At 40.2% G+C, this 25,453-nt stretch overlaps 1 protein-coding gene across 1 annotated transcript in view; it reads right to left on the bottom strand.

Moving 5' to 3' along the window:
• The window catches only part of DNAH9 (dynein axonemal heavy chain 9), a 259,117-nt gene that overhangs the window by 222,916 nt on the left and 10,748 nt on the right, over positions 1–25,453 (bottom strand). The window contains exons 3-13 of the mRNA XM_072990379.2: positions 23,433–23,591; positions 21,509–21,639; positions 20,690–20,901; positions 17,151–17,384; positions 13,792–13,959; positions 13,495–13,611; positions 11,696–11,846; positions 8,110–8,224; positions 5,065–5,139; positions 3,135–3,261; positions 2,137–2,392 (exon numbers count right to left, since the gene is read on the bottom strand). Of these exons, the coding sequence (XP_072846480.2) occupies positions 2,137–2,392; positions 3,135–3,261; positions 5,065–5,139; positions 8,110–8,224; positions 11,696–11,846; positions 13,495–13,611; positions 13,792–13,959; positions 17,151–17,384; positions 20,690–20,901; positions 21,509–21,639; positions 23,433–23,591 (1,745 nt within the window). The remainder of the gene's footprint in view (positions 1–2,136; positions 2,393–3,134; positions 3,262–5,064; positions 5,140–8,109; positions 8,225–11,695; positions 11,847–13,494; positions 13,612–13,791; positions 13,960–17,150; positions 17,385–20,689; positions 20,902–21,508; positions 21,640–23,432; positions 23,592–25,453) is intronic.

Genomic DNA, 25,453 nt, shown 5'->3' with positions numbered 1-25,453 from the left:
GTGTGAGTGTCATGCTCTGGGGCTGCATGAGTGCTGCCAACCCTGGGGAGCTACAGTTCATTGAGGGAACCATGAATGCCAATGTGTACTGTGACATACTGAAGCAGAGCATGATCCCCTCCCTTTGGAGACTGGGCCAAAGGGCAGTATTACAACACAACAACCCCAAATACACCTCCAAAACGACCACTGTCTTGCTAACAAAGCTGAGGGTAAAGGTGATGGACTGGCCAAGCATGTCTCCAGACCTAAACCCTATTGAGCATCTGTGGGCATCCTGAAACGGAAAGTGGAGGTGTGCATGGTCTCTAACATCCACTAGCTCTGTGATATTGTCATGGAGGAGTGGAAGAGGACTCCAGTGGCAACCTGAGAAGCTCTGGTGAACTCTATGCCCAAGAGGGTTAAGGCAGTTCCGGAAAACAATGGTGGCCACACAAAATATTGACACTTTGTGCCCAATTTGTGCATTGTAGGGGTGTACTCACTTTTGTTGTCAGTGGCTTAGACATCAATGGCTGTGTATTGTGTTATTTTGAAGGGACAGCACATTTACACTGTTATACAACCTGTATACTCACTGCTTTACATTGTAGCCAAGTGTCATTTCTTCAGTGTTGTCACATGAAAAGATATACTAAAATATTTTCGAAACGCGAGGGGGTGTACTCACTTCTGTGATATACTGTACAATCCACTGATGTCACCAATATGCAGACGACACCCAAAACTATCTTTTCTTTCCATTTAAATCTGAGGAAGCTGTTTCAGCTCTAGATCAGTGCCTGGTGTCAGTAATGAATTGGATGATGGCAAATAAACTGAAACTTAATCCAGACAAGGCAGAGGTGCTCCTGGTCAACTGAAAGGCAGATCAAGGAATAGGGTTGCAGCCGGTGCTGGATGGGGTTACACTGCCTCTGGAAACAGAGGTGTGCAGCTTGGTGGTGCCCCTGGATTCATCTCTAAGCCCAGGTTTCAGCTGTGGCCAGGAGTACCTATGCATAGTTAAAACTAGTGCCCTAGCTGTGCCTCTTTCTTGAGAGCTCTGATTTGGCCATGGTGACACATACCCTAATTACATCTCATCTGGATTACTCTATGTGAGGCTGCCTCTGGAAAGTGTCAGGAAATTTCAGAGGGTCCAACATGCCGCAGCCAGATTGTTAATTGGATCTGTTTGAAGGGAACTTATCACTCCCCTGTTACAGCAGCTCCACTGGCTTCCAATCCATTTCTGGACACAATTCAAAGGGTTGGTTTTAACCAATAAAGCCCCAAATGTCTTGGGTCCAAGCTATCTAAAAAGATTGCTTCTCCCTGTATGAGCCTGCCTGGGTATTAAGATCATCAGGTGGAACTCACTCCCACAGGAGGCCAGGCTGGCCTCATCTTTGCTCTCCATCCACAGGCAGGCTTCAAACAGGCTTTTCCTTAGTGACTGGCAGTCCGAGAGGGGTTTTGTGCTCTGCTGCTTTTTAAACATGTTTTAGTATTGATTTTATTTTTAATATGATACTTATTTAATTCTTTTTAAATATTTGTACACTTACTGTTTTTTCATTTTTCTATACAGTATTGATATGAGCCTCCTTCGCACTTTTCAAGGAGAAAGGCACAGTAAAAAAATTTAAATGGATAAAAACAGTCCAGATGGCACTCCAACTATGAGCATATCCACTGCGGGGAAACTAGGTGTGAACTACTCCTCCTAATCCTTGCACAGGTGTTGCATGAGTGCACTGTGGTTTTGCAAAGGTACCTAGTGTGTGTTGCCTGCAGTATTTGAACTATGATAAAGCAAGGCAAGTCCTCCCCTCCATCCCATAACAATATAGTACACTGTTTCTCTCCATTGTGTTAGGACAAAGGTAACCCCATAACCATTGGCTGATTTTGTTGCAAATAAAATGACTAGGGGTGAACAGGAGGAAAAAGGTTTTTTAAATTATTATTTGGAAAGCCCCTTATTCACCCTAAAAAGGAAAGACAAGTAAGAAGAAGAGCACAGAGCTCCTTGAAGGGAAGAAAAGTGGCCAAAGCTGAAAATATCAAACTCGGAAACTAGCCTTGTCTGCTTCGTGGGCTCTGCTTTTTGCCTCTTTTCATAGGCCCTATTCCAGAGACAGAACTTACCTTCTGATTTCCAGTTTAATGTTTCTTCTGCCTCTCTCAGCTGAGCATCAATCTCTTGCAGCTGTCTCTGCACAAGGGGATATTCCACTTCCAAGACTGTGCGCAAGATCTTGTTGTACCAAGTGACCATCAGCTCCAGGTTGGCTACCAGCTTCCGGAAGGACTCTCTAGAAGAATAGATTTCTGCTGCTGTCTCAGGGATATTTTGAATCTGATCTCCTTCAAGGTAACTCACTTCTCTTAGAACCGATGCCAGCTACAAAAGAACACATTCAGATAAATCTTTGAAATCTCCTTTTTAAAAAAACATGTTTCCCTGTCTAGAATTTCTCAGACCTCAGAATCAGAGAATGGAGGTAAAGAGAGAAGACATTCCTCCCCCATTACTAAATATGTTAAACACAGTCTGTCTTTCTGTTTCAGAGCCTACCAACATGGAGGACATCTATGTCTGCTTCAGGCCTTTGCATACTATACCAGCTTTGATCACTCATATGTAAATCTGAGTCACTAAGGCATGAAATCAGGTTGTGGTTGGGGACAAGTAAGTTAATGGAGAATCATGGAGGTATAAAAGAAACACAGTCATTATGAGATTCCATATGTTGAGAGACAGCAAGCTTCTGAACACAAGGTGGTGGGTAAAAACTGTAGGGAAAGGTTGTTGGGCTTCGACATCTATTTGTGGGCTTCCTCAAGACATTGGGATGTGTACTGATGGAAACACAACACCAGAGCCCCTTGGTGTGATCCAGCAATGCTTATTGAACATTTTTACAGCCTAACGTTTCTCCACGTTGCATTGAATGTCTGAGTTTTTAATCACTTAAAAGGCTGCATCTTAGCTCTGCCCTCCAAAGACATCTTCTTCCTATAACTTGATATTATAGATGGCAATTGTTGCAACTCATGACTTAGCAAGAAAGCATCTTCAATTGGCTTACGCTGATATAAAAGGGAATAAACCTCCTGGAAAGGGGGATATTCTTTCAACTTACCTGAGGGTCAAAATTGACTGCAATCAGTTTGCTCTCTGAGTCTCGCTGGATAAGTGGTTGAGCGAGATTATATTGTGATTTTTCAGATACTGTTTGGAACCACTCCTTATAAAGCTTCTCTTGATACCTTTCAGGAAACACAACCAGCATGTAAGACTCTGCAAACCATTACACAACTGTCTAAAACACTCCTCTTCTAATAAATGCCTCAATTTGTTTGAAGCAGATCTTAAGAAATCAGTGGGCTCCCAAAGCAATGTAGCATGGAACTCTTGTTGTTCTTTCCCCATTCAAATGGAACATCATTTTTAACTACAGAGAAGCAGGTATTTCTTCTTCCTAAAAACACAGGCAATCCCTCAAGCTCTCAGTTACCCCAGAAGATTCAAAGGGAGCTGCTCAAGCCACTTTCAGCAACTTTGCTCTCACGTAATAAACGTGGGATGAGGTCTGCACTAGGCCTCACAATGGACAACTAGGTGCCTGATTCACAGCCTGTGAATTTTGCCAGGGACTATTCAGGCCAGAGTCTCACTGCGGCAATATTTTGCTATGTTGATGCAGCTATGTCTCTGTATCTGGGAGCTTCAACCACACTGGTGTTGCTCCATTTGGTCAGTTTTTCATGGGAGCAGTTTCATGAAAATATCTGAGTAGCCCGCAACTGATGCTGCCCACAAATAACGCTTTCCATTTGTCTGGCAGAACTCAGGTCAGACTCTCCTTCACGCTATCCAATAACCATGAGCAGCTCCCGACAAGCTGTGAGTCCCTGGTGGGCACTTCACTGCTTGAAGAAGATACAGAAAGAGGCCTGATAACCCTCAAAAACAGGTGGCCAAAAATCCCAACACTTTCAGCAAAGCTGTTTAATTTGTAGACAGACACATACTGTACATAAAGAACAAACACATTGCAGCCTTCTTTCTAGGAATAGCTTAATACAAAAAAAATAGCTTTTGATGTCCATGTTCAAAATCATGGAAACTGCTTTCCAGAAACAGACTACTCATGGTCAAAAACTCTTAACTTTTTCAAAGAAACACTAAGAAGGGGACAGAGAGACAAAAGAAGGAAAACCCAGTCCTCTGAAGATGCCAGCCACAGAGACTGGTGAAAGGTTAGGAAGAACAACCTTCAGAACATGGCCAAACAGCCCGAAAAACCCACAACAACCATTAGATCCCGGCCATGAAAGCCTTCGTGAATACATAAAACACAGAAAGCTGTATTGCACGGAGAAACTGCTGGACAAGCAGATGCTGTATGGCCAGAAAAAGATGGACAAGAAGATTCATCCCCACCACCATGGACCATGATGTCCCAGCCATTTTTCAGCAGTGCAGGGCTCTCTCCACTCCCTTTCAATCCGCTTTTAAATGAATGGAGAATTTATCCACTTGAATTGTGAGAGGTGTTCTGATACAAAGCATATGGACAACGTCCTAGGTGAGAGTGTCAAAGTCCCCACCAGCCATTTTAAAAAGTAGGTTCACACTCTCGTTATTCTTGTGAATTAAGAACCACTCCCTTTTACTTGAGGGTACGGACATATGATGCTTAGAGAGTCCTTGGCAGGAGTGGAATTCCCCTTCCAATGTTTAAATCTATAGGAATGAAATTCCCACCCCACTCCCAAGATGTAACATGTCTCTGTTACTCAAATAGGAGAGGAAAGCTGCCAAATGCAAAAAAATATACATGGCTGGCCAAGGAGCAGAAGCCCACCACCCACCAAGAGCCCAAGAGGCAACAGAATGGGTTATGTGAGGTGAACTTCTGTTCTCCTCCAGGACAATTGCTTCCCTTTGAATGCAAAGAGAAAAGTAAAGAGTTTTTTTTGGGGGGGGGACCTAAGCACAGACCCATGAATACATGGGTACGTGAGAGTGCTGCATTGGGGATCCCAGTCCTAAGGAACCAGACTTACTTTTCTATCAACTGCATGAGATCTTCATATTTTTGCACCATGATTTTGCCTTCAGGAGAATCCAGGCAACTGTCACTAGGACACAACAAAATAAATGTCATTATTTACTGATAGATATTATACTTATGCCAAGATTTTAAACATACCCTCTTGTTTTTAACCGTACACTGTGCTTCTCTAGACTGAAAGGCACAACTATAAACTGTTCTGTCAAACAAGTATCTGTCTGAGAGCCAAACTATACATGAGGTTTTTCACACTGTTTATGTTCACAAACATTTTCTTTCATGAATTGTCAACAAGGGGAATGAATCTAGTCATGTTTGCCTTGGACCTGACCTTTCTACATCTCTCCGTCTTCCTGTAACATACTGAGGTCCAAAGCAGCAGTATTCTGGTTCATTAATTGCCTCTCCCTTTTGTTCTAATGTCTGAAGTCAGTATAAATCTTTTTTAAAAAGTATAAACTTAATGTACTTATATTATCATCATCATCTTAGAATTACAGAGCTGGAAGGGACTCTATGGATTATCAAGTCCTGCCCCTGTCAAGGAAGCTCATCTATTTAAAATATTCATTATCTAATTTGAGCTCAGATATGCACCAGCTGGGGTAGGATATCAGGTAATGTTTCTCACAACCTGAAAAACCCATAAATTGAAATTAATCACACAAGGCTTTAAATTATATTGTTGAAGTACATGGAAATCTATATACACTTTACAGCTGTACCTCATTAATTTCAGTTTATACCATTTTTTTATCCTGCAAAACAATTAAAGAAACCTTCTTTATTTTTCCTCCTTCCATGCTTCCCACTCAACTTAGGGGTTGACTACAGTACAAAATACCATGCATGTTGTGGTGGATTATGTACAATTAAATTCAACATATTTTCTGTTGACAACAAAACATACAGTTAATTGCAAATAAGCCCAGCTTTTTTTTTCTGGTTCTTGTCTTGCACTATCAGCAGAACCTGCTTTTTATGGGTTTGGTTTCATTTTTGCAGCAATTCCATTTTGCATTGCTTTCTGGCATGAGCAATCATTTGTGCCTGTGGAAAATAGTAATGGCAGGCCTGAGGTGGTGTTGAAGGTGTTGTCTTCAGTGCAGTGTGTTATGCTAGTGTACTGGGAACACTCCTCCTCCCTTCCCACAATCTCAGAAAAATACTTAATAGTTATTATTATTTACGACACTTTTCTTTATTACACTAACACTATGCTGCACAATCACTTTGCTGCTTTCTTAGCTTTCTTGTGTTTCTGCCTCTGATTACCATATTTTTCTGTGTATAAGACTATACTTTTGTCCAAACTCTTTAAGCTAAAAATTGAGGGTCATCTTATACATGGAAGTAAGCTGAGGAAAGAACAAAAATAACTGGAGGGGAAAAGCAAGGATCAAAGTGATCCTGCAGGGCTTTGATCCCTGCTTTCCCCTCCACTTGCTAAGCCCCACTTAGATTTCTTAATTTTGGGTTAGAAAAGTGGGGGTGTCTTATACATGGGGTGTCTTATATACGAAAAAAATACATTATTTGATTACTTAATGTAACTGCATTATATTTTTTTAAAAGGGAAATAATGGTTAGGTTTCCATTACAGACTGGTGAGGAACAAAAGTCTGAGAAAACTTTCTGTGGTTGTGAGAGGCTGACAGGTTGCTAGAGCACTTGCTCAATTTTTTTAATCTCAGAGAATAAAACTAGATGTATACATGGGGACGAATATAAAAATGAATTGTGATATTCATTGAATATTGTTGAGTCAATATACATTTCTTCCTATTCATGAGCTCTGGAGACCCCCATGAATACAAAGGGATAAATATATACCTTTTATATCTCCCCCCCCCAACTGTCATTGCAAATGGGAGGGGATTCCCTTTGGTCAGGCTTCCACTGTCTGCCTATGCCCGCATGGGATCTGTGTGGGCATAGGGAAGCCTGACCAAAGGGAAACACCACCACCACCCTGTTTGCAATGGAACAGAAGCTAGGCTGCTAGAATGGAAACAGCCTAGTTTCCATTCTGGTGGAGGTGGCAACAGAGATAGGTGGACCAGGAGGAGGCAGCAGAACAAGGTAGGGAAGCAACATGCCAGTGAGAAGAGGGTGAGGGCAGGCTGTTGAGGCGGGGGGGCAGTGAAAAAAAGACCCAACAAACCGATTCGTGGTTCATCGGATCACTTGATGATCCACAAACCAAGATGAACCACTATTTTGGCAGTTCATCCCCATCTCTTAACAGAAAACAATCTATGAGTGCCTCATGGAGAATTGGAAGTAATTATCCCACATCAGCATAGGTGTTTCTAGCCTCAATGGCTGACAGCAGAAGGTGAAAGAAAGAGCAAGGAAAGACAGGGAAGAGGGCATATCAACAACAGAGGAGGGAAGGTCGTTTGTGGCCCCAGTGATAACTGCAGTGAGTGATCTGAGGTGTGGTGTATATTCTTGCCCCAATACTAACCAGAGTAATTAAACATATGTGTCTGGACTGCAACAATGATTTAAATGCTTTGAATGAACCCAGCTGAAACTCAATTCAAAGCAATAAAGCTCCAAAGTGTAGGCACAGTCTGATGTATTTTATGAGTGTATTCCATACAGAATACTCACAGTGTATTTTGTACACTTTGTGTATACAGACATAGTGTGTTTCCCTTTGGTCATTTTTATATGCTTCTTCCACTTGCAGCCTTCAGCAGCGCAAGATGCTCAACATGCAGTTGATGGTAACATAGCCCTACCTTTGCAAGGTAAGACTGTTCTCCTATCTGAATGCACAAGCTCTAAAAGTTTGCTGTTCGCATGCAACATGAACACTGTAAAACCTCCAGTGTACTACGGAGATCTGGATGGCTGTATCAAAAAAGAATACTTTTTCTAAGCTCTGTCAGATGATATCACTAGGTCGCCCAAAGAAATACCTTTCAAGTTGACCTTGTGATATTGAACACATGGAGACCAATAAGGTCACAGAATGTAATGACAAAATAATTTTATGTGATGGCAGATGCAGATTACAGATACTCACAGGTGGCTGATATGTTTAAAGTCACTAAACGGAACCTGGATCCTGCCTCTTAGTTCTTGAGCCCAACAAATTCCTCCAGCAACCAATGGCATATTCTTGTGCACCAGTGGATAGCCTAAGAAAAGCAAGTTTTACTTCAGGCAGGAACTGCAAACAAGCCCATTGCCAAAATTGTATCAAGACTGACTCACCAATAGAGCGACAATGTAAATCTGCCAATTAAAAATATACAAATACAGCCATGTTGGGTTATAGTCTGTAGGAGAATAATATTATAGAATGTGACTATGTAGTGCAATTAAAAAAAACATGTGCATTGAGAATGTTAGTTGGCTGGATGTGATTTAACCTAGATTGTTAGGTGATATGCTTTCAGAGTGCATGTTGCACATCTGTCAGAGAACTCAGAGTCAGTTTAGTAAAGCACCTTAATGCAGATTGGGCCCACTAAGTCACATTCACACAGCTATTCAACAACAGAGTTGTGTTGGGCATGCAAGAATTAAACTGTATGCAATGATTACATCAGGGAATAAGGAAGTCTGTAGAGCTGCATACATGAAAACAAGAACTAAATTAAGCAAATAACCAGATATTGAAATATATTTGCTACATAAATATTAGGGGAAACATCACCCTGAAAAAAGGAAACTTGTAAGGCTGAAAGGGTTCTAAGATCCAAGTTGGTATTGAAAGGTTTGAGGGAGCTGTAAAATGTTTGCTCCATATTGCTGGAGGTGACAAAGTTTGGAACTAAGTCAATTGGAGTCCAGAGGATGCTACAAGACATAAGGGGAAAGTTGTTGTTGTTATTTAGTCATTAAGTTGTGTCCGGCTCTTCGTGATCCCATGGACCAGAGCACGCCAGGCCCTCCTGTCTTCCACTTCCTCCCGGAGTTGGGTCAAATTCATGTTGGTAGCTTCAGTGACACTGTCCAACCATCTCGTCCTCTGTCATCCCCTTCTCATCTTGCCCTCACACTTTCCCAAAATCAGAGTCTTTTCCAGGGAGTCTTCTCTTCTCATGAGATAACCAAAGTATTGGAGCCTCAGGTTCAGGATCTGTCCTTCCAGTGAGCACTCAGGGTTGATTTCCTTCAAAATGGATAGGTTTGTTCTCCTTGCAGTCCAGGGGACTTTCAAGAGTCTCCTCCAGCACCACAATTCAAAAGCATCCATTCTTTGGCAGTCAGCCTTCTTTATGGTCCAGCTCTCACTTCCATACATCACTACTGGAAAAACCATAACTTTGACTATGCAGACCTTTGTTGGCAAAGTAATGTCTCTGCTTTTTAAGGTGCTGTCTAGGGGAAAGAAAGAAGCCCAAAACAGGCAAGGACAATGGGAAAGACATTTCCCTAAACCCAGCCCAGCCCAGCACATCCTCCACACAAAGAAAGAAACAAGGAGAAAAAGATATAGGGATGGTAAAGATCACATCCTCTGGACTCTGAGGGATGATCATCTTGGAGTGTGGGACAAGCTGATTTGGCAAGGCAAAGAAGAGCCATGCCAGACTTAGGCATGAACTTAACACCTTTCTTGCCAAGCCTAGCACACCAAGAAGGCTTATACAAGAGCAAGATGGATTCATACACTCCCATTTCTCACCCAGGTGCCTAGACATCTGTTGGCCTGCTCCCACATAATCACATGTGAAAGACTGTCTCATGTCACTAGTTGGTCCCTTTTTCCAGTTGTCCTGAAATTCTTACCTCCTCTATATCTCCGGTTTGTTTTTAGTAAGAACTTAAAAAATGTAAACACTTCTCCACCAGTTCAGTGGAAAGAGAGAGAAAACAGATAGGAGCGAAAAAGAAACTGACAGATTTGTCCACCTCTTTGTAATCCTTCCCAGTCCCTCTAAGTACTCCTGTCAAAATCCTAAACTCAAACAGGCTCCGTACATCTAAAATGTACCAATTAAATGCTATTTTCACAATTGCTAATTGCATGAATGGCATCACATCTAGTTCAACTCTCGTACATGCAAACTATCATTTGATCTTATCTTGAATAACAATAATGCTCTGGGACAGTTTTTTCAAACAACATGTAGAAGGTTTCTATTGTCTTAGTTTAAAAATTGTTTGTTAGAAATAGACTTTAGCCTATTAAAATCCATGTCACAAAAGAAGTGATTCTTGCAATCCAATAAAGATGTGCTCTTTCACGTTGTCCCAGAATTCTCAAAGAATTTTCTATGCAGAATTCTGAATGCAGCCCACAAGCATCAATCTGGAGATCTCTAAAGGGAAAGGCCTTCCATTTATTTACCTCCGATGTTGCCACATTATCTCCTGTTGTGAATTTAAAAGAAAAGAAGAAGAAAAAGATTCTGTGGTGCTTCCTGGGAATTGTAACTCTTCAGGAGGTCTTCCCCATAGAGCTTGACAGGCAAGCAAGACTGTGACTCCCAGTGTCCTCCATGCCCAGAAGGTCCCGGCCCCTGATGGTCAGTCAATCACCCCTGCTGTCCTGTACAGTCTTTCTGTACACTACACTCTGTAGAGGGCACCTTCTGAAGAACAACAACTTCCAGGAAGCATCACAGCAGCGTTCTTTTAAAAAAAGAGAGAAAGAAAAAGTTAATAACAGAAGGAAGCACAGCAGCATCAGAGGCAAATAAGCCAAAAGCCCTTCTCAGGGTATGGGGCAAAATCCAGAGGTCTGCAGATTTGTATTTGTGAGCTGCAGACCTCTAGATTCCAAACTTCTGCTTGAAGAATTATTGGAAAATTCTGGGGCTTGCATTCTAAAACCACAAAGGAGCACACTTCCAAAATCCAGTAATAGACAATACACCTTGAGGTGTGTGTATATATTATATAATACTATATATCTTAGACTGGAGAACATCTTAGAAAACCACAAACTACACAGTTTGTGTGGGTTTTTTAACATGTTCTCCAGTCTAAGATATATAATATTATATATTATATAATATATTATAATATTAGTTACAACCTTTGCAAAAAAAAATCCTAACAGCTTAAAAACATCTTACATCTCCTCACTTTTTGCATGTATTTTATTAAATTTGGAAATTAAAACATGTTGAAATGACTAACATGTGCTGACTGGCTAGACATCTCAATTAACTGGAGCACTTGCCCACAGAGCCAGTGGTTACCATGTTTCCCCGAAAATAGACTGGGTCTTATATTAATTTTTGGTCCAAAAAAAACGCATTAGGGCTTATTTTCAGTGGATGTTTACTTTTTTTCCATGTACAACAATCTGCATGTATTCAAATACAGTCCTGCCATCTTCTTCTGGTTGCTACACAATGGTGGAGGGTGGGGCTTCATTTAACTAGGCCTTATTTTTGGGGTAGGGCTTATATTACGAGCATCCTGAAAAATCATACTAGGGCTTATTTTCAGATTAGGTCTCATTTTTCGGGAAACAGGGTAGAAGCTTCATTCCTCAAGGTGCGTCCCAAAAGAAAAGCCAGCCTATGAGGCCTTGGGCAAGCTTGATTCCAGCGCACCCGCAAAAGAAGGGACTAGTGAATAATTTCCAAGAATTTTATGAGTCAGATTCAAATTGATAACACCTAATGGTAATTATTACAAACATGTACCTAGTTCCACTTCATCCTGTATATGTTTCAGATAGATCAGTTTAGCATCATCCAGGTCTTTATCAAACATTGTAATGAGAAGATGATATTTAGCACACGCATCTGCTGCTATCAATGGCCGTTCCAAGAGACTCCCAAATATATCTATCAGCTGTCACACAAAAAGAAATAGGAACATTAACGACATACTTCCTTTTATTACACCTATTGAGAAATTTATCTAATTAATTTAGAAACACTTGGGTTGTAACAGTCAACAACTCAATGGGCAAATCCCTGTTGCATATGGGTGCACTCAATGTTGCATTTATTATCATTATGACAGCATCAAAGTATAAGTGCTATCCATGAAGCACTTTGGCTAGTGCATTATACAATTGGTTGAATTGTGTAACTTGTTATCAGGTGTAATGCCCAGCACAATTACACTGGTGTAATTTTATGTTATGCAGCAGCGAACAGAATTTCGTTCAATAAATACTATTGTTCTAGGGCTTTTTAAAAAAAGACAGCATCGCACTAACTTCCCCATATTTAGGGACAAGAGGTAGGATGTCCAGTATTGTTGGCAGTGAATGCATCCTTTGATAAATTATTGTAAAAACTTGCTTCCTTTTCCCAACTAAATATTTAGATAATTGTTCTTCTTTTTCAAACTATTCCACCCCCAGCCCTTATACTCAATAACTAATCATATCTTTTAGTGCCTTTGCTGGTGAAATAACATGAATGCAAGAAGAAAAATGGTATTCACTGCAATGTAGAAATCTGAAATTTCAAGCTATGTGGAATTTTCTTCATCAGCTAAAACTAGCACAACACTCCACTTAACCATAATTTCTAAGACAAGATAGTCAAAAATGTAGTGTCAGAACCCCAAATCAAATGTCTCTCTCTTTCTTTGAGAAGCAGCTCTGGAGAGAAAACAGCCACCTTTGTGCACATCTTGAGTTGTCTCCTGGGCTAACATTTTCTGGTAGATTTTTGACAAGTTCTCCTCCTTTCAGGACACCCGGTTCCACAAGGAGAAAATCTAAATGTCCATTTTCCTATTTTACTAAAGACTGTGAAGGGGACACTTGTCATGTTATAAATCCCCTAGCATAAGTTACAAGAACATATAGATCAGCTGCATGAAATTCATGCTGATTATAGATATAGTAGGACATCATATATCAAAGTTCATGTAATGTATCAATCATCAGCTGTAAACATCTTCAAAAGCCATAACTTATGGACAATGCTTATACAGGAAATCCACACAATTTCTTCCATCAGATGCATTTTTCATAGGATTGGGCTTTGTTTGTTTAGTATTTTTGATTTATTTTAGTAGTAACTCGTCTCTAAACCCTGCACTGAAATTTGATCTTATGCAGAATATAGCCATGAAAGCCTACGTCCAACTCAAAAGTTCAGTCATATGATACACAACTCTGTAAGGGTCAAACTAGACAAAATGCTCAGCTCACATATTAAAGCAGAGCTCACTCCCAATAGTAAAAGACAATCTGTTTTTCGTAACAAGAGCTTTTCTCAGTGTTGCATCTTACAAAATAGCTTGATTTGTTTTGTGACAAAGATGAACACCAGATCCAAGGAACTTGGGGAGAAACATGCTATGAACTTTTAAAGGTGAACAAAGTATCTAGTTTTAATTTGATCCTTAATACTTCATTACATTCTGCTGAAGCACAAATAAACAGGCACTTTTCAGATCATTTCTAAAAGAGAAAAACTGCATGTAAAGATAAGTATGATACATTTGGTACACAATGTACAGTTGTAGCACAACAAACCTTAAATGCATGTTCCACACTTGCTGCATCATCAAAAGCCTGGATAAATATGGCCCCCAGCCTTCGATCCATATCTTCTATTTTCCCCTTAAAGTTATACACATCATCTTCAAACTCCTAAAAGAACCAAGGGAACAACCATGTAAATCAGTGTCATAGCGCTAATTCAGCAGGTCTTTGAAACAACTTTGTCTGAGCACCAGACCCCCCTCAGTGTTAAGATTCTAAAACTCCATATTAACAGAAACATGTATTGTGAACATGGGACTAGGTCTCCTGGAGTCTTGAGACACCTACCATGTTGGCTACATCCAGGCAATCATATGTACGATCTGAAAATAATTTATATATCTCTTGGAATTCTTCATGCATGCTCAGAACCTGCTGACTCAGAGATTTCCCTTGTAAGCCACCAAATTCCAATTTTTCCAGCTTCTCTATGTCCAAAGAGGTCATCAGAAGATCCTAGAGAGAGCAGCAACTCACAGTTATTTCCAAAAGTGAAACCAACAGTATCAGTCCGTTAGAGATGGAGAAATCCTCAAAAGTTTTGTTATGCCTGGACAAAGATTTATTTGCCAGAGCATTCATGACCTCTAGTCCACTTTTTCAGGTGCATAACACAGAGTTCATATCCAAAGTTTAGGTAACTGTTTCCCAACAGTTGGACTAGGTATGGCCTTTCCTTTCTTCATATACTATCTATCTATCTATCTATCTATCTATCTATCTATCTATCTATCTATCTATCTATCTATCTATCTATCTATCTATCTGTCTGTCTGTCTGTCTGTCTGTCTGTCTGTCTGTCTGTCTGTCTGTCTGTTCTTATTTTAATCACAGTACATAGAGCTATAATCTTTTTTTTTCTTTTTCAGGTTTTTATGTCAACTCCAGCTACATCATGTTAATTGCCTTTCCTAATTTTGTAATCCCTCCCACAAAACAGATTAAGAGGTTTTTTTAAAATATTGTAACAGAAGCTGCAAAGCACGGGCATAACCTTATCTGTTTCCGATTTACTGATTCACTCATTTTAGATCAAAACTGTGGCCCCTAGTTCTACATTCAGAACAGTGAAGATCTGAACCACAATGAACCCAATACACAAAAATGAGAATATGGGACAGAAATTTTCCAAAACCTTTTCTTTTTTCTATTAACTACACTTCACACCACTCTGCAATCTAGTTCCATAGGCTCTTATTTCACATAGAAAGCAAGAAAATACCCAACTAAAAAACAAAAGGAAAAAACAACAACTTTTAACATAGTATCAAAGGAATAACTGAACGAATTCCACTTGCCCTTATGTCCCACCAAGTCAATAGATCCTGTAGTTAACAACCTTCCCCAGCTCTTGCAAACTCAAGGCTGTGTCTTTCTTCTATACATCTCATATTGGGTCTTCCCCTTTTCCTCTTGGGTTCAAGTTCTGCAACCATTATTCTACTCCCATCATATGTGTTTTGTGTTAGCATATCTGTAACACATCACCTGTGCACACTCTGCGGGATTTTCAGTTCTGTGAAGAAATGCTTACACATATTGGTAGCTGTAAAATTAAGGATTTCTGTTTGGCTTTCTACATATGCATGAATTAACTGGTTGGATTGTTTGTTTCTTACAGTGGGTGCCATCAAGTCAGAACCAATTTTAGCAACCTTAATGGAGCTTTTAAGATAAGTGAGATATTTAAAGGGTGGTTTTACCAGTTCTACGTATTCCCCTACTGAGTTTCCATGGCTGAGTGGGGATTTGAACCCAAGCCTCCTGAGCCCTAGTCTGTCAGTCTATTCACTATACCACACTGAGTATACTGGCTGGTTAGTGCAAGTTGTCAATGCCCTCTTCCTAGAAAAAAATTATTCTTGGCCACTTTGAAAACCACCCTAAGGAAACTCCATGGCCTGAAAAAATTTACTCTTCTTGGGCAAGATGGATCATGGCTATGTAACTCCAGAACAGTTTGCCCAAGACTGATAATCTGATTTGATTTCACTTTCTTTTCAGGCCTGGTTTTGGCATGCAGATAGCATTGATAACTCTGATGAATGAAAGCAGGGTTCAGCTTTACTAATTATCTGCACCTTTCAAAATCTTACAGTACCATTGACCCAGCAGCATATGGAGTTTCAAGGAAATGCTTTGATTTAGTCTTAGTGGTTGCTATGCTATGGTCTTCATGGGCAACATTTGGCCAATATTTGTCTATTTTTGCATGTCCCTCCCTCTCTAATGGCCTCTACCCTCTGCTACTGAAATCACTGTGGTGTTTGTTCAGAGCGAAAACTAACCTTTCCTCCATTCCTACCATCTTTTACTTCCTTGAAAGGCTAATAGTACTTTCTAGCTACATGAATAAGCTTGCAAACAATGTGAAGGACAGGTGGGCCAGAACGCTGTCTGGGATCAATAGCGAGAGTCAAAGAACTAAACGCTATCTAAACAAGATGAAGAGCCTATACATTGAAAGTGTGTATTATTCAGCCTATTCAAGATAGGGTTACACACCTATAAGGGAATGCCTATTCATCCAAGTGTGTCAGAGAGCCCGAAATGGAATTCTAATGAAACTACCATGTCAGGTATAATGCTTGAAGAGAGACTATTCAGCCACAGCTCTCTATGCCCTTGTAATATGCAGGCTAGACTATCACAATGCATTTTATGCAAGGCCCATTACATAACTGTATCTGACATCACTGTTTGCATTCCTCTTATTAGATCAGTTACTGCATAGGATGCAGCAATTTAGCTCACTTCCTAACATGACTTTTTGGAAAATAACAATGTGGCTTTAAAAGAGCATTGCTAATTGCTGCATTTTTTTCAAGGTTAATTAAAGAGGTGTATAAAAAGGCAGCAAGCTCCAATCAATACTACTTAGCATTCAACTGAAAATTTGTGTTTTGAGAGGGAAACCAAGAAGTGCTAATTGAAGCTATTTTTCAGGTGAACTGGTGAATGTGCCAGCATCTTTTAATAAGTTTCTGCCGCCTTTAGATTTTGGCACAAACGTAACAACAGAGATATTTCTTCCTGAAGTAATCCAAAAACTGACTCAATATGAACTCACTTGTCAAATCCAACGCCGTGGTGGCTACAACCAAGCTAAGAAAAAAACTTGGCAACAGAAAAATCAATTACTGTTGAAAACGTATACAAAGAATTTTATAAACTGAGGAAATCTAGAGTAGGGATTCTTTCCTTGGCCTTTGCAAAACAAAACAGAGCGAGAATACGCCAAACTGCCCCACTTGTCAAGACTGCACTTTTCCACCAGTATCCCTCCAGCTGCAGTTATACAGTGTATCACATTTCTGTGAATCACATACAATTGTGCTAACTCTTATCAGTCTATACAGCACACTAGTAGAATTGCACCAGCAGAAATGACACATTCCACTCTGTTGCAGAGTTTTGGTTTCTCATTTTTTGCAAGAAGACATATCTAGTTTAGCATTAAAGTACATCCACTTGGACAAAGCAGTCTAGATTACAGTTCTAAAGGAAGGCATCTATTTAAAATCTATGGACTAGTGTCTAATATTCTGCTATACATTACATTGATTTTAACACATATTGTCTAGAATATAAATATAGTGTTGTCTGCAAAGATTATTATTTGTCATATTTCATATCTGAATACTTACATCTATAACATTAAGCCTTTCTAGAAAGCTATCCAGTTGTGCAAAAACCATTATGGAGGGAAAATCCCACTCTTTTGTTTCTTGACCTGACTGAAAATAAGTACTAATATTCTCTCTTCTTTCTTCAAAAGTCTTCTTGAAGTAGTTGAAAATATCAAACGTTTTCTGTACTTTGCTCAGACTTTCTTCTGTTTCCCCTTTAAGCAGATCTTCTGCATTGAGGTAATTTCTGGCCTAGTTGGGCAGAGGAGGAAGACAAAATAAAACTGTGTGGTTTTGGTGAGATGTGCATTTTGGTAAGAGAAGAAATAGACAAATGGACAACCCACTCAATGTGAGAAAAGAAAAAAGAGCTTGGAATCAGAGAATTGAGACAAAGAAACCTTGTCAAATTCAACCAACCACAAACACAGTGGCTGGAGAGTTGTGATTTTAACCTGGAAACTATGGGCTCAAATCCCAGCTCCACTACAAAGTTCCTTCAGTGACCTCAGAAAAAGTCTTTTACGTATATGACCCTAACCTAGCCTCACAGGGTACATTATCTATTCTGCGTTCCTTGAAGAAAGGGTAGAATAAAAACACAGGAACAAACAGGTTATGAATGGTGTTCCAGACAGATCACAGTTCTTGCACAACTGTTACCAAAACGTTGCTTTGCTCATTGAGGAATCAGAGGAAGTTTTGGTGATGGGATTGCCATCTAAGGAAAACACAATACAGTATTCTATACTAAGGCCTCCAGAACTTGTTGAGATTCACAGAGAAACAAGGTATCTCTTTGCATGATCTTTAAACAGACCCATTTCACACTTCCATTCATGTGCAATGGTGTTGACATGAGATTCTTCAAGGTCACACAGACTGTTATTTATTTTCTTTCTCCTAATTCCCGCTGCACCAAAACAGCATTAGTGAAAGGTTCAGACAGCAGCTGAGAATAAGCAAAACCTGAGGCTGAAGAGATCGCTGTAATTTATAGACCCAAACTCTTGTTCTCCACCTTCACAAGGCCTCATATACTCCATTTCCTTTCTGAGGCAACACCTCTACATGTTGTTAAATGGAGGAGAAAAATCCAGCCAGTCCAGGTTCTCTAATGTGCTGGTCTGTTTCCCCCCCACTTGTAAACATTATCCCTGATGTGACTGTAGCTCTATTCAATCATCCTGGAATCATCAATGTTGTTACAGGAGGGAACCTAAGCCTGACCCCTCTCTCACCACCTTGATCATGCAAGCAGTGACATGTCTTGAAGAGGATAAGGATCCCTTTTACTGTTCGTAGGCACCACATTTGACCAAGAACCCTCATCTTCCAAAGTTTTTGCTCACATGTAGAGCTTACATATGAGAAGGAACTTCTCTTCTTCAGACTTGTTGCTGTTTATGTGAACAAAGCAACAAGGGAACGATTGTTGCTTTGCAACCATGTTGATTATTCCAGATTACACAATAATTAAAGAGGGCTAAAATCTGCAGGGATTCCATAGGATGAAACTATCAGCATCGTGACTATATCTCATCCTCTCAGGGCCTTCAAGTGTGTTCAGCTCCAACTCCTACCATGTTTCCCCAAAAATAAGACAGGGTCTTATATTAATTATTGCTTCAAAAATGCATTAGGGATTATTTTCAGGGGATGTCAATCTACATCTATTCAAATACAATCATGTCATCTTCTGGTTGCTGCACAAGAGTGGAGGGCGGGGTTTCACTTAAATAGGGCTTATTTTGGGGGACAAGGCTTATATTATGAGCATCCTGAAAAATCCTACTAGGACTTATTTTCAGGTTAGGTCTTATTTTCAGGGAAACAGGGTAGGTGACTGGAGGATTATGGAAGTTGTAGTACAGTAGGAAGTTTTAGTGCAGTATATCTAGAGGGCCGCAGGTTGATAGAGGCTGTCAAACCCGATATAATAATTGTTGAGATTTTGATCTCAAAATGTATTAAATATAAATGTTGTATCGTAAGATGTTGAAAGTAAAATGGCTGATTTTACTGTACCTGAGTCATGTACTGAATGTGTTCAGGTGTGGGTATTAAGGTTTAAGACTTGATGTTGTACAGCTGTTGTACATTATGTAACCTTACGTAAGTAGAAAATGAAGTAATGTATTTTCTGATTGGTCCCAAGAATGTATATAACTCATGTGTAAAGGGGACATTTTATCTGCTGTTAAGTCAGATCGCTTTTTTCTATGCTATGTATTGTATCATGTTATGTTACGATGCCGGCTGAATGTCTATTCTTTCTGTATACAGTGGTGCCTTGCTTAACGAGCGCACTGTAGAACGACGAATCCGCATAGCAAGGGGGTTTTAGCGATCGCAAATGCAATCGCATACCGATGGCCCCTATGGCCGAAAATCACTTTGCGATGATCGGTAAGCGGTTCGCTCAACTTTCGCTTTGCGCCCCACAGATCAACTGTTCGGTGGCTCCAAAATGGCCGCCGGAAGCCCTGAAATGGCCGCGCGCAGCGTTTTCGCGCCCTCAGTAAGCGAGGGGAGGGCGCGAAAATGGCTGCCGGCCATAGGAAAACTTCGCTGAACGGTGAGTTTTGGAGCCTATTGGAACTTTCCCCATTCCGTTCAGCGATGTTTTCACATAGCAAGGGTTAATCCTGAACGGATTAACCTCGCTATGCGGGGCACCACTGTATGTTAATAGACTAACTTGGTATTTTACTCTCTCAGTGTTATAGTGTCTATGCAACCTGATATCTCCTAACTTTGCCTATGTCCTGAGAACACATATTTAACCAAAATTATCAACAATAATAATGTGTCATCAAGTCAATTCTGACTTATGGTGACTCTTCAGGTTTTCCAGGTAAATAATACTCAGAAGTGGTTTGCCATCCCCTTTTTCTGGTGGCACTCTGGGACATTGCAGCTTGCTCAAGGCTACATAGCCTGGATCTACTCTCAAGAGGCATAATGGGGAATCAAACTCCCAACCTCTGGCTCCTGATATAGCTGTCTCTAAGATGATGTTTCCCATGAAAAGCCCCAGCTTCTTGCAAGATGCGATATACAGTGATCAACTAGGGCATCTGTAGATTACTTTCTCCACTTCCCAGAAAGGTTGTAGGGTAATGTAGCATTCAGCCCTGCCCTCACCTGTCCGTCACAGCTGGGCAGTGGAACATCAGCCAATGAGGGGACGGAAGATGGTGCAGAAGGGAGAGGAGCTGGAATATATAAAGGGGTGTATGATGGAAAGAGGGGGAGATTTGGGGAGTGTGAGTGATGAGTGTGTCTATGGGCCTGTGAGCCGAATAGTCAGTGAGGGAAGAGTCTGTGTGTGTCAGTGAGTGAGAGACCTTGATTAACATCTTGTGATTTACTTTATTTTGTTAAACCAATAAACAAGTTTTTTGTTTTGACACAACACTTGTCTTTTTTTAAATATTGAATAAAATTTGGTGGCAGCAACTGAAGAAGAAGAGTGAGCAGTCCTAGAGGCCTGAGTTAGTAGAGGCTTCAGCGTGCTCGCTACAGGTAAAGGTTTGAAATACTATGTGACCTACCTGCTTGATAAGGAGACTACAGACTTCCTGAAGCAGCACAATTATCCGTGCAGGTGTGCTGTAATATTTGGATGTGGCCCAGATAAAGCACAGTATGTGAAGCAAGTGGTTTAGCAACGGTTTCACTTCATTAAATTCCACATTCTCTATTTCTTCTAGAGGGTGCTGGAGGGGCTTCAGATGCATATCTATATCCTGTGCCTCAACCAGAGCTGAGATGTTTAAGCACAAAGAAAAGAGTTTCATACAAGAGATGCAAGAGCCTGTAGGGTCACACTTAACACACAGCAGTAGAAACACCATTTGATGCAATAGAACTTATTTCCAGGTATGCACATTTTGAATTACTTTGGGTTTTCAGTTACACATCACAGGGTAATTACATCAAATCTATTATTATGCATCTGGGATTTCTTTTTAGAAGTGATGATGAAGAAAAGAGGAAATAAAGAATACAGTATCAAAATGGAACTAACTATGGTCCAGTTTCCCAATGAGAGGTTTTAAAGACGTTCAAAAAGCTCCTTGTATCTTTATTGCACCATTCTTTTCTTATCCATGTAGGAATATCACACTTAGTCTAAAGCATGCAGTGTAACTTTTAAAAATAACTAACATATCACAGGTAGGTCCAAAGATCCACTTGATTAATTTTTCTATAAATAAGATCCCTGCAGACCACAGCCATATTTTTTTCCAATTGGGAAAAAATTAAAAATTCTTCAGTAAACAATAAAGAACAACAGAACTCAAGAATTCCATGGAGACATTACAGTGACTGACACATAAATGCTTCAACTTGATTTTTCAAAAATTTACCAGCTTCTACATCTCTGAACACTGATTGGAAAGCTGGAAAGTAGGTGCTCTGCACTCTCTCCAGAAGTTCCATCATAGTCGAAACCTTCTTGGCCTTCAGCTGTCTGTAGATGCATTGTAGGTCCTCACATCTAAAACAAACACAAGATGAAGCTGTGAGTATTTTGCATTCTGTGCAAAATAACCAGACAAGATTCTCACTGTTGCAGCAAAAGACTTTCCAACTAACTCTTAGATTCAGGCTTAGAAATGAACTCTAGTCTGCAGCCCACAAAGCTGTTCCATCAGGCTTATGTCTGAATAAACACACATGTAATGTAGTTTGTATGATTGGCTGGAAAATGTTCAAATGGTGTGAGCAGAAGATCCGAAGTGTGCCGTCCTCAGTAGAACATCCTGTGGAAGAGAATGAAGGCTGTGTAGTGGGAGAGCTAATTAAGTTAGATGATGAAGGGGCCGGAACCACTAAAGCTGTGGAAGTGTTTCTGGCTGAGAGCAGATCAAAGGATTGGGGGGAGGAGCTAGATGACTGGAGATGGGAGGATATAAAAGAGGAGGGGAGAAAGGAGAGGAGAGAGTCTTCATGGGAAGAGAAAAGCATGCAGACAGATGAGACAGGGGAAGAAAGAGAAATAATTGCCAAACTGGTAAAGGACTTCCCTAATCTGATGAAAGAGGATGGACTGTTGCCCGTGCCACCGGAACTGAGAAAAAGGAATCAGGGTGAGCTGAAGGAGGGATGGAGTCGGGAAGTGGGTTCGATTATTCGAGTGTCAGAAGTCAGCGAGATCCCATGTGGGGCCAGCCCTTATCTGCCCAGATTGGAGGGTTCGGTTGTGAAACACCCATGTTGCGGGACCACCTGCGCGGTGTTGAGCGCTCCAATACAGAATATTATGCCAACCTTCCCCCCTGGGGTGAAGAGAATATAAGAATTGAGAAACTGGTTGACGTTGTGAAACCAAAGAAATACAACTTGTTATCAGAAGCTGAATTGTTAGACCCGTTTGGTCTAGAGTTACCCAATGTTAATTGTAATAAAACTAAGTTGTTTGGGACAGTAACGTCTACGCCTTCTGTCATTCCCGCCAAAACCCCGGGCCCGCCTACACTAGTCAAAGAACCCAATCACAAATGGGTAAGAATTATTCAATTCACATGGAAAGGGATTGCTGTATCAGTAACAAAGTTGGAGTGAAAACAAAAAAGCAGCAGCTCCAATGCATTACTCAAAAAAGTTTTTCTTTTTCCTGCTTTCTCAAGGAAAAACTTCCAAAACCATGTGCATATTTCTAGCACCTCCAAATTATTCCACCTACCTGCCTGGAGTATTCTAAGAGCTGTAGCCCAAAACTCTCATCCACACACCTGTAGTTCAAAACTGTTCTCATCCATGAGCAACCACATTTGAAGAGGCAAGAAATACTCACATTGTTTTTGGGGAAAAGAAAAAGGGGGAGGGAGGGAGAAGTAATTTCTTGTGCCAGACAGAAGATTAATAGGTATACAACTCATTGGAGTTTTATTTACAACCTCACATGCTGCCTGTACTTTGTGTAACTGGAAGGGACTTTTCTGGGCTGGGGTGATTGTCTATTTATCCAGCACTAACCAATTGTTCTCTCCAGCCTTGGAATTCGAAGAGAGCCCCACCTCTCTACTGAGCCTTCTTTCCCTCTCTTTAGTTTGTTGGTGACTGTTGTTTGTTTACTGTTGATCTGGTTGGTTGGTTGGTTGCTAAGTATATGTGCAGTGAAGAAAACAGCATACACAAGTTTGTACTTTCAAACAACTGTAACTAGCTATTCTCCTCTGTAAGTCTCTGTACTTCTACTGTGTTGTAAAAAGAATGTTACCAGAAAATCAAAAGTCTGCAAAACAACTAAGTGCCCCCACTGCCGTCAATACCAATGGCTCAATATACCTGTTTTTCCAAAAATCCAATTCCACCTTTGGATAAGGATTTTGACCTTGCAAAAGAGGCTCTGATGATTCTTTCTTCAGAACACACTGAATCTGGTGAGTCCATTCAATAACAGCTGATTCAATTGCATGCACAATTGATTTGTCCACTAGCTCAGTACTGCATAAAGCAAAAATATCAGCATATTAGTTTGTATTATATTTGAAAATGATAGCTATGGGGGTAAATCTAGAAACATATCATTCTGAAGGAAAGTTCTTATTCCAGAGAAGCAAAAGGAGACTTATGTTGAAAAAGTAAAACCTCATGCTCAAACTAGATGATGCAATTAGCGTGTCATCACAGGTATCCATAGAGGTAAGTAAGGGTAGGTGTTCTCACCCTGGAATATTACATTTACTCATTATTTTAATGTGCACAGACAAAATGACGAAAAGCCTCTTGAACCATTATGTGGTTGTAAAGCAAATCATCCAACTTGAAGTTAAGAAGTTACCATAGACTTCATCTGTCCCCTTTAGTCATAAAATTCAGTACACATCAAATAATTTCAACAGCAATTTCCCAGCCTGAGGCAATTTGCCTCTGAACATTGCCCTATTTCTGTTACATCAAAATAACTATGCTTATGTAAAAGGATTTTGTCCACTGTGTTGTAATATTATGTATTATGGGCATGAAATATGCTAAAAAAATTCTACTGTGCAGTTTCCTTCTCTTCAAAAATGTTTTTGCAGACACTTGAATGTTATTAGAAGCAGAATTCCCTTAAAAGGTAAAAAATAAAAATTACATGCCATCAAGTCTGTTTTTACTTATGAGGACTGAACTCAGGGTTTTCTAGGTATAAAATACCTGTACTCAGAAATGGTTTGCCATTCTCTTCTTCTGGGTGGGGGTGGGTGGTCTGGAACTGTACAGCTTGCCCAAGGCTGCACAGGCTGGATCTTCTCCTGAGATGCACAGTGAGGAATTGAACTCCCAACCACTGGTGCTTTAACCTAGCATGAGATTTTCCCCTTCACTTTTTGCAAATCAGTTCATGTTTTGTGACCAATCACTGGTTGGTAAAAACAAGGCTGATTGCTCAGGCACAGAACCTTATTTTTTTTTTTTAATGTACAACCTTTATTTATCTTGGCATACTGCATAAACAATATAATAGGGAACTGGAAAATACTAGAAGTCTGACTAAATAATTAATTGTGCATATTCTGAAACATGTATAAAGACCGCCCTTCCCCAAATGTTGCCTAGAGTTAATTAATGAACTTTTCTTGTTAACAGGCCTTCCATTTATGCTGTGGCAAAATAAAAATAAATGGAATTACAATAAAAAGACATAACACTCCTACAGGGTGAATGTTGTAACAGCAAAAAAAAAAAAGTCTTATTCTTATGAATGCAGTACTGTACTTTTTACATTTCTTTTCCTCATAGTTACTACATGAAGAAACTTTAAAAGAAACCATTGGAGCACTCTGATGCACCATCACTTTATCAATATAAAAAGAGTCAGGACAAGAGTGAAAGTTTATTTGCTGGATAGCTCAGTGATTTAGACATCTGTCTGCAGAGCCAGAAACGGGGAGTCTGATTCCCCACTGTACCTCCTTGAGAGGGGCTGGAATTGATGACCCATAGGGTTCTTTCCAGCTCTGCAGTTCTAAAATGATTAGATTAGATTAGATTAGATTAGTCCAGCATTCTGTCCCTGCAGTGGCCATCTGGATGTCAACGAGGAGCTCACAGACAGAATATAAGTTCAACAGCAACCTCTGGTTCATTTTTCTCAGCAGCTGGTATGAAGGCAAATGCTGCTTCTGATGCCAGAAATAATATATAGGCCACCATGACAAATAGCCATGGGTAGCATTATTTCTTCATATCCATCAGAGCCTTAACAGGGAACAGGGGAAGCATGCTGCTGTGCTCTGAAGAAGGAAAAAATCAAGCATAAATGTCAGATTCTGAAACTGCAAAGCAGTTGGTACTGGTGAAAAGAGAGCTAGATAGATTCA

Source organism: Pogona vitticeps, chromosome 2 (assembly GCF_051106095.1).
Source record: "Pogona vitticeps strain Pit_001003342236 chromosome 2, PviZW2.1, whole genome shotgun sequence".
Taxonomy (NCBI): domain Eukaryota; kingdom Metazoa; phylum Chordata; class Lepidosauria; order Squamata; family Agamidae; genus Pogona; species Pogona vitticeps.
The sequence above is the reverse complement of the archived record's forward strand: the minus strand, read 5'-3'. Positions and strand labels throughout refer to the sequence as shown.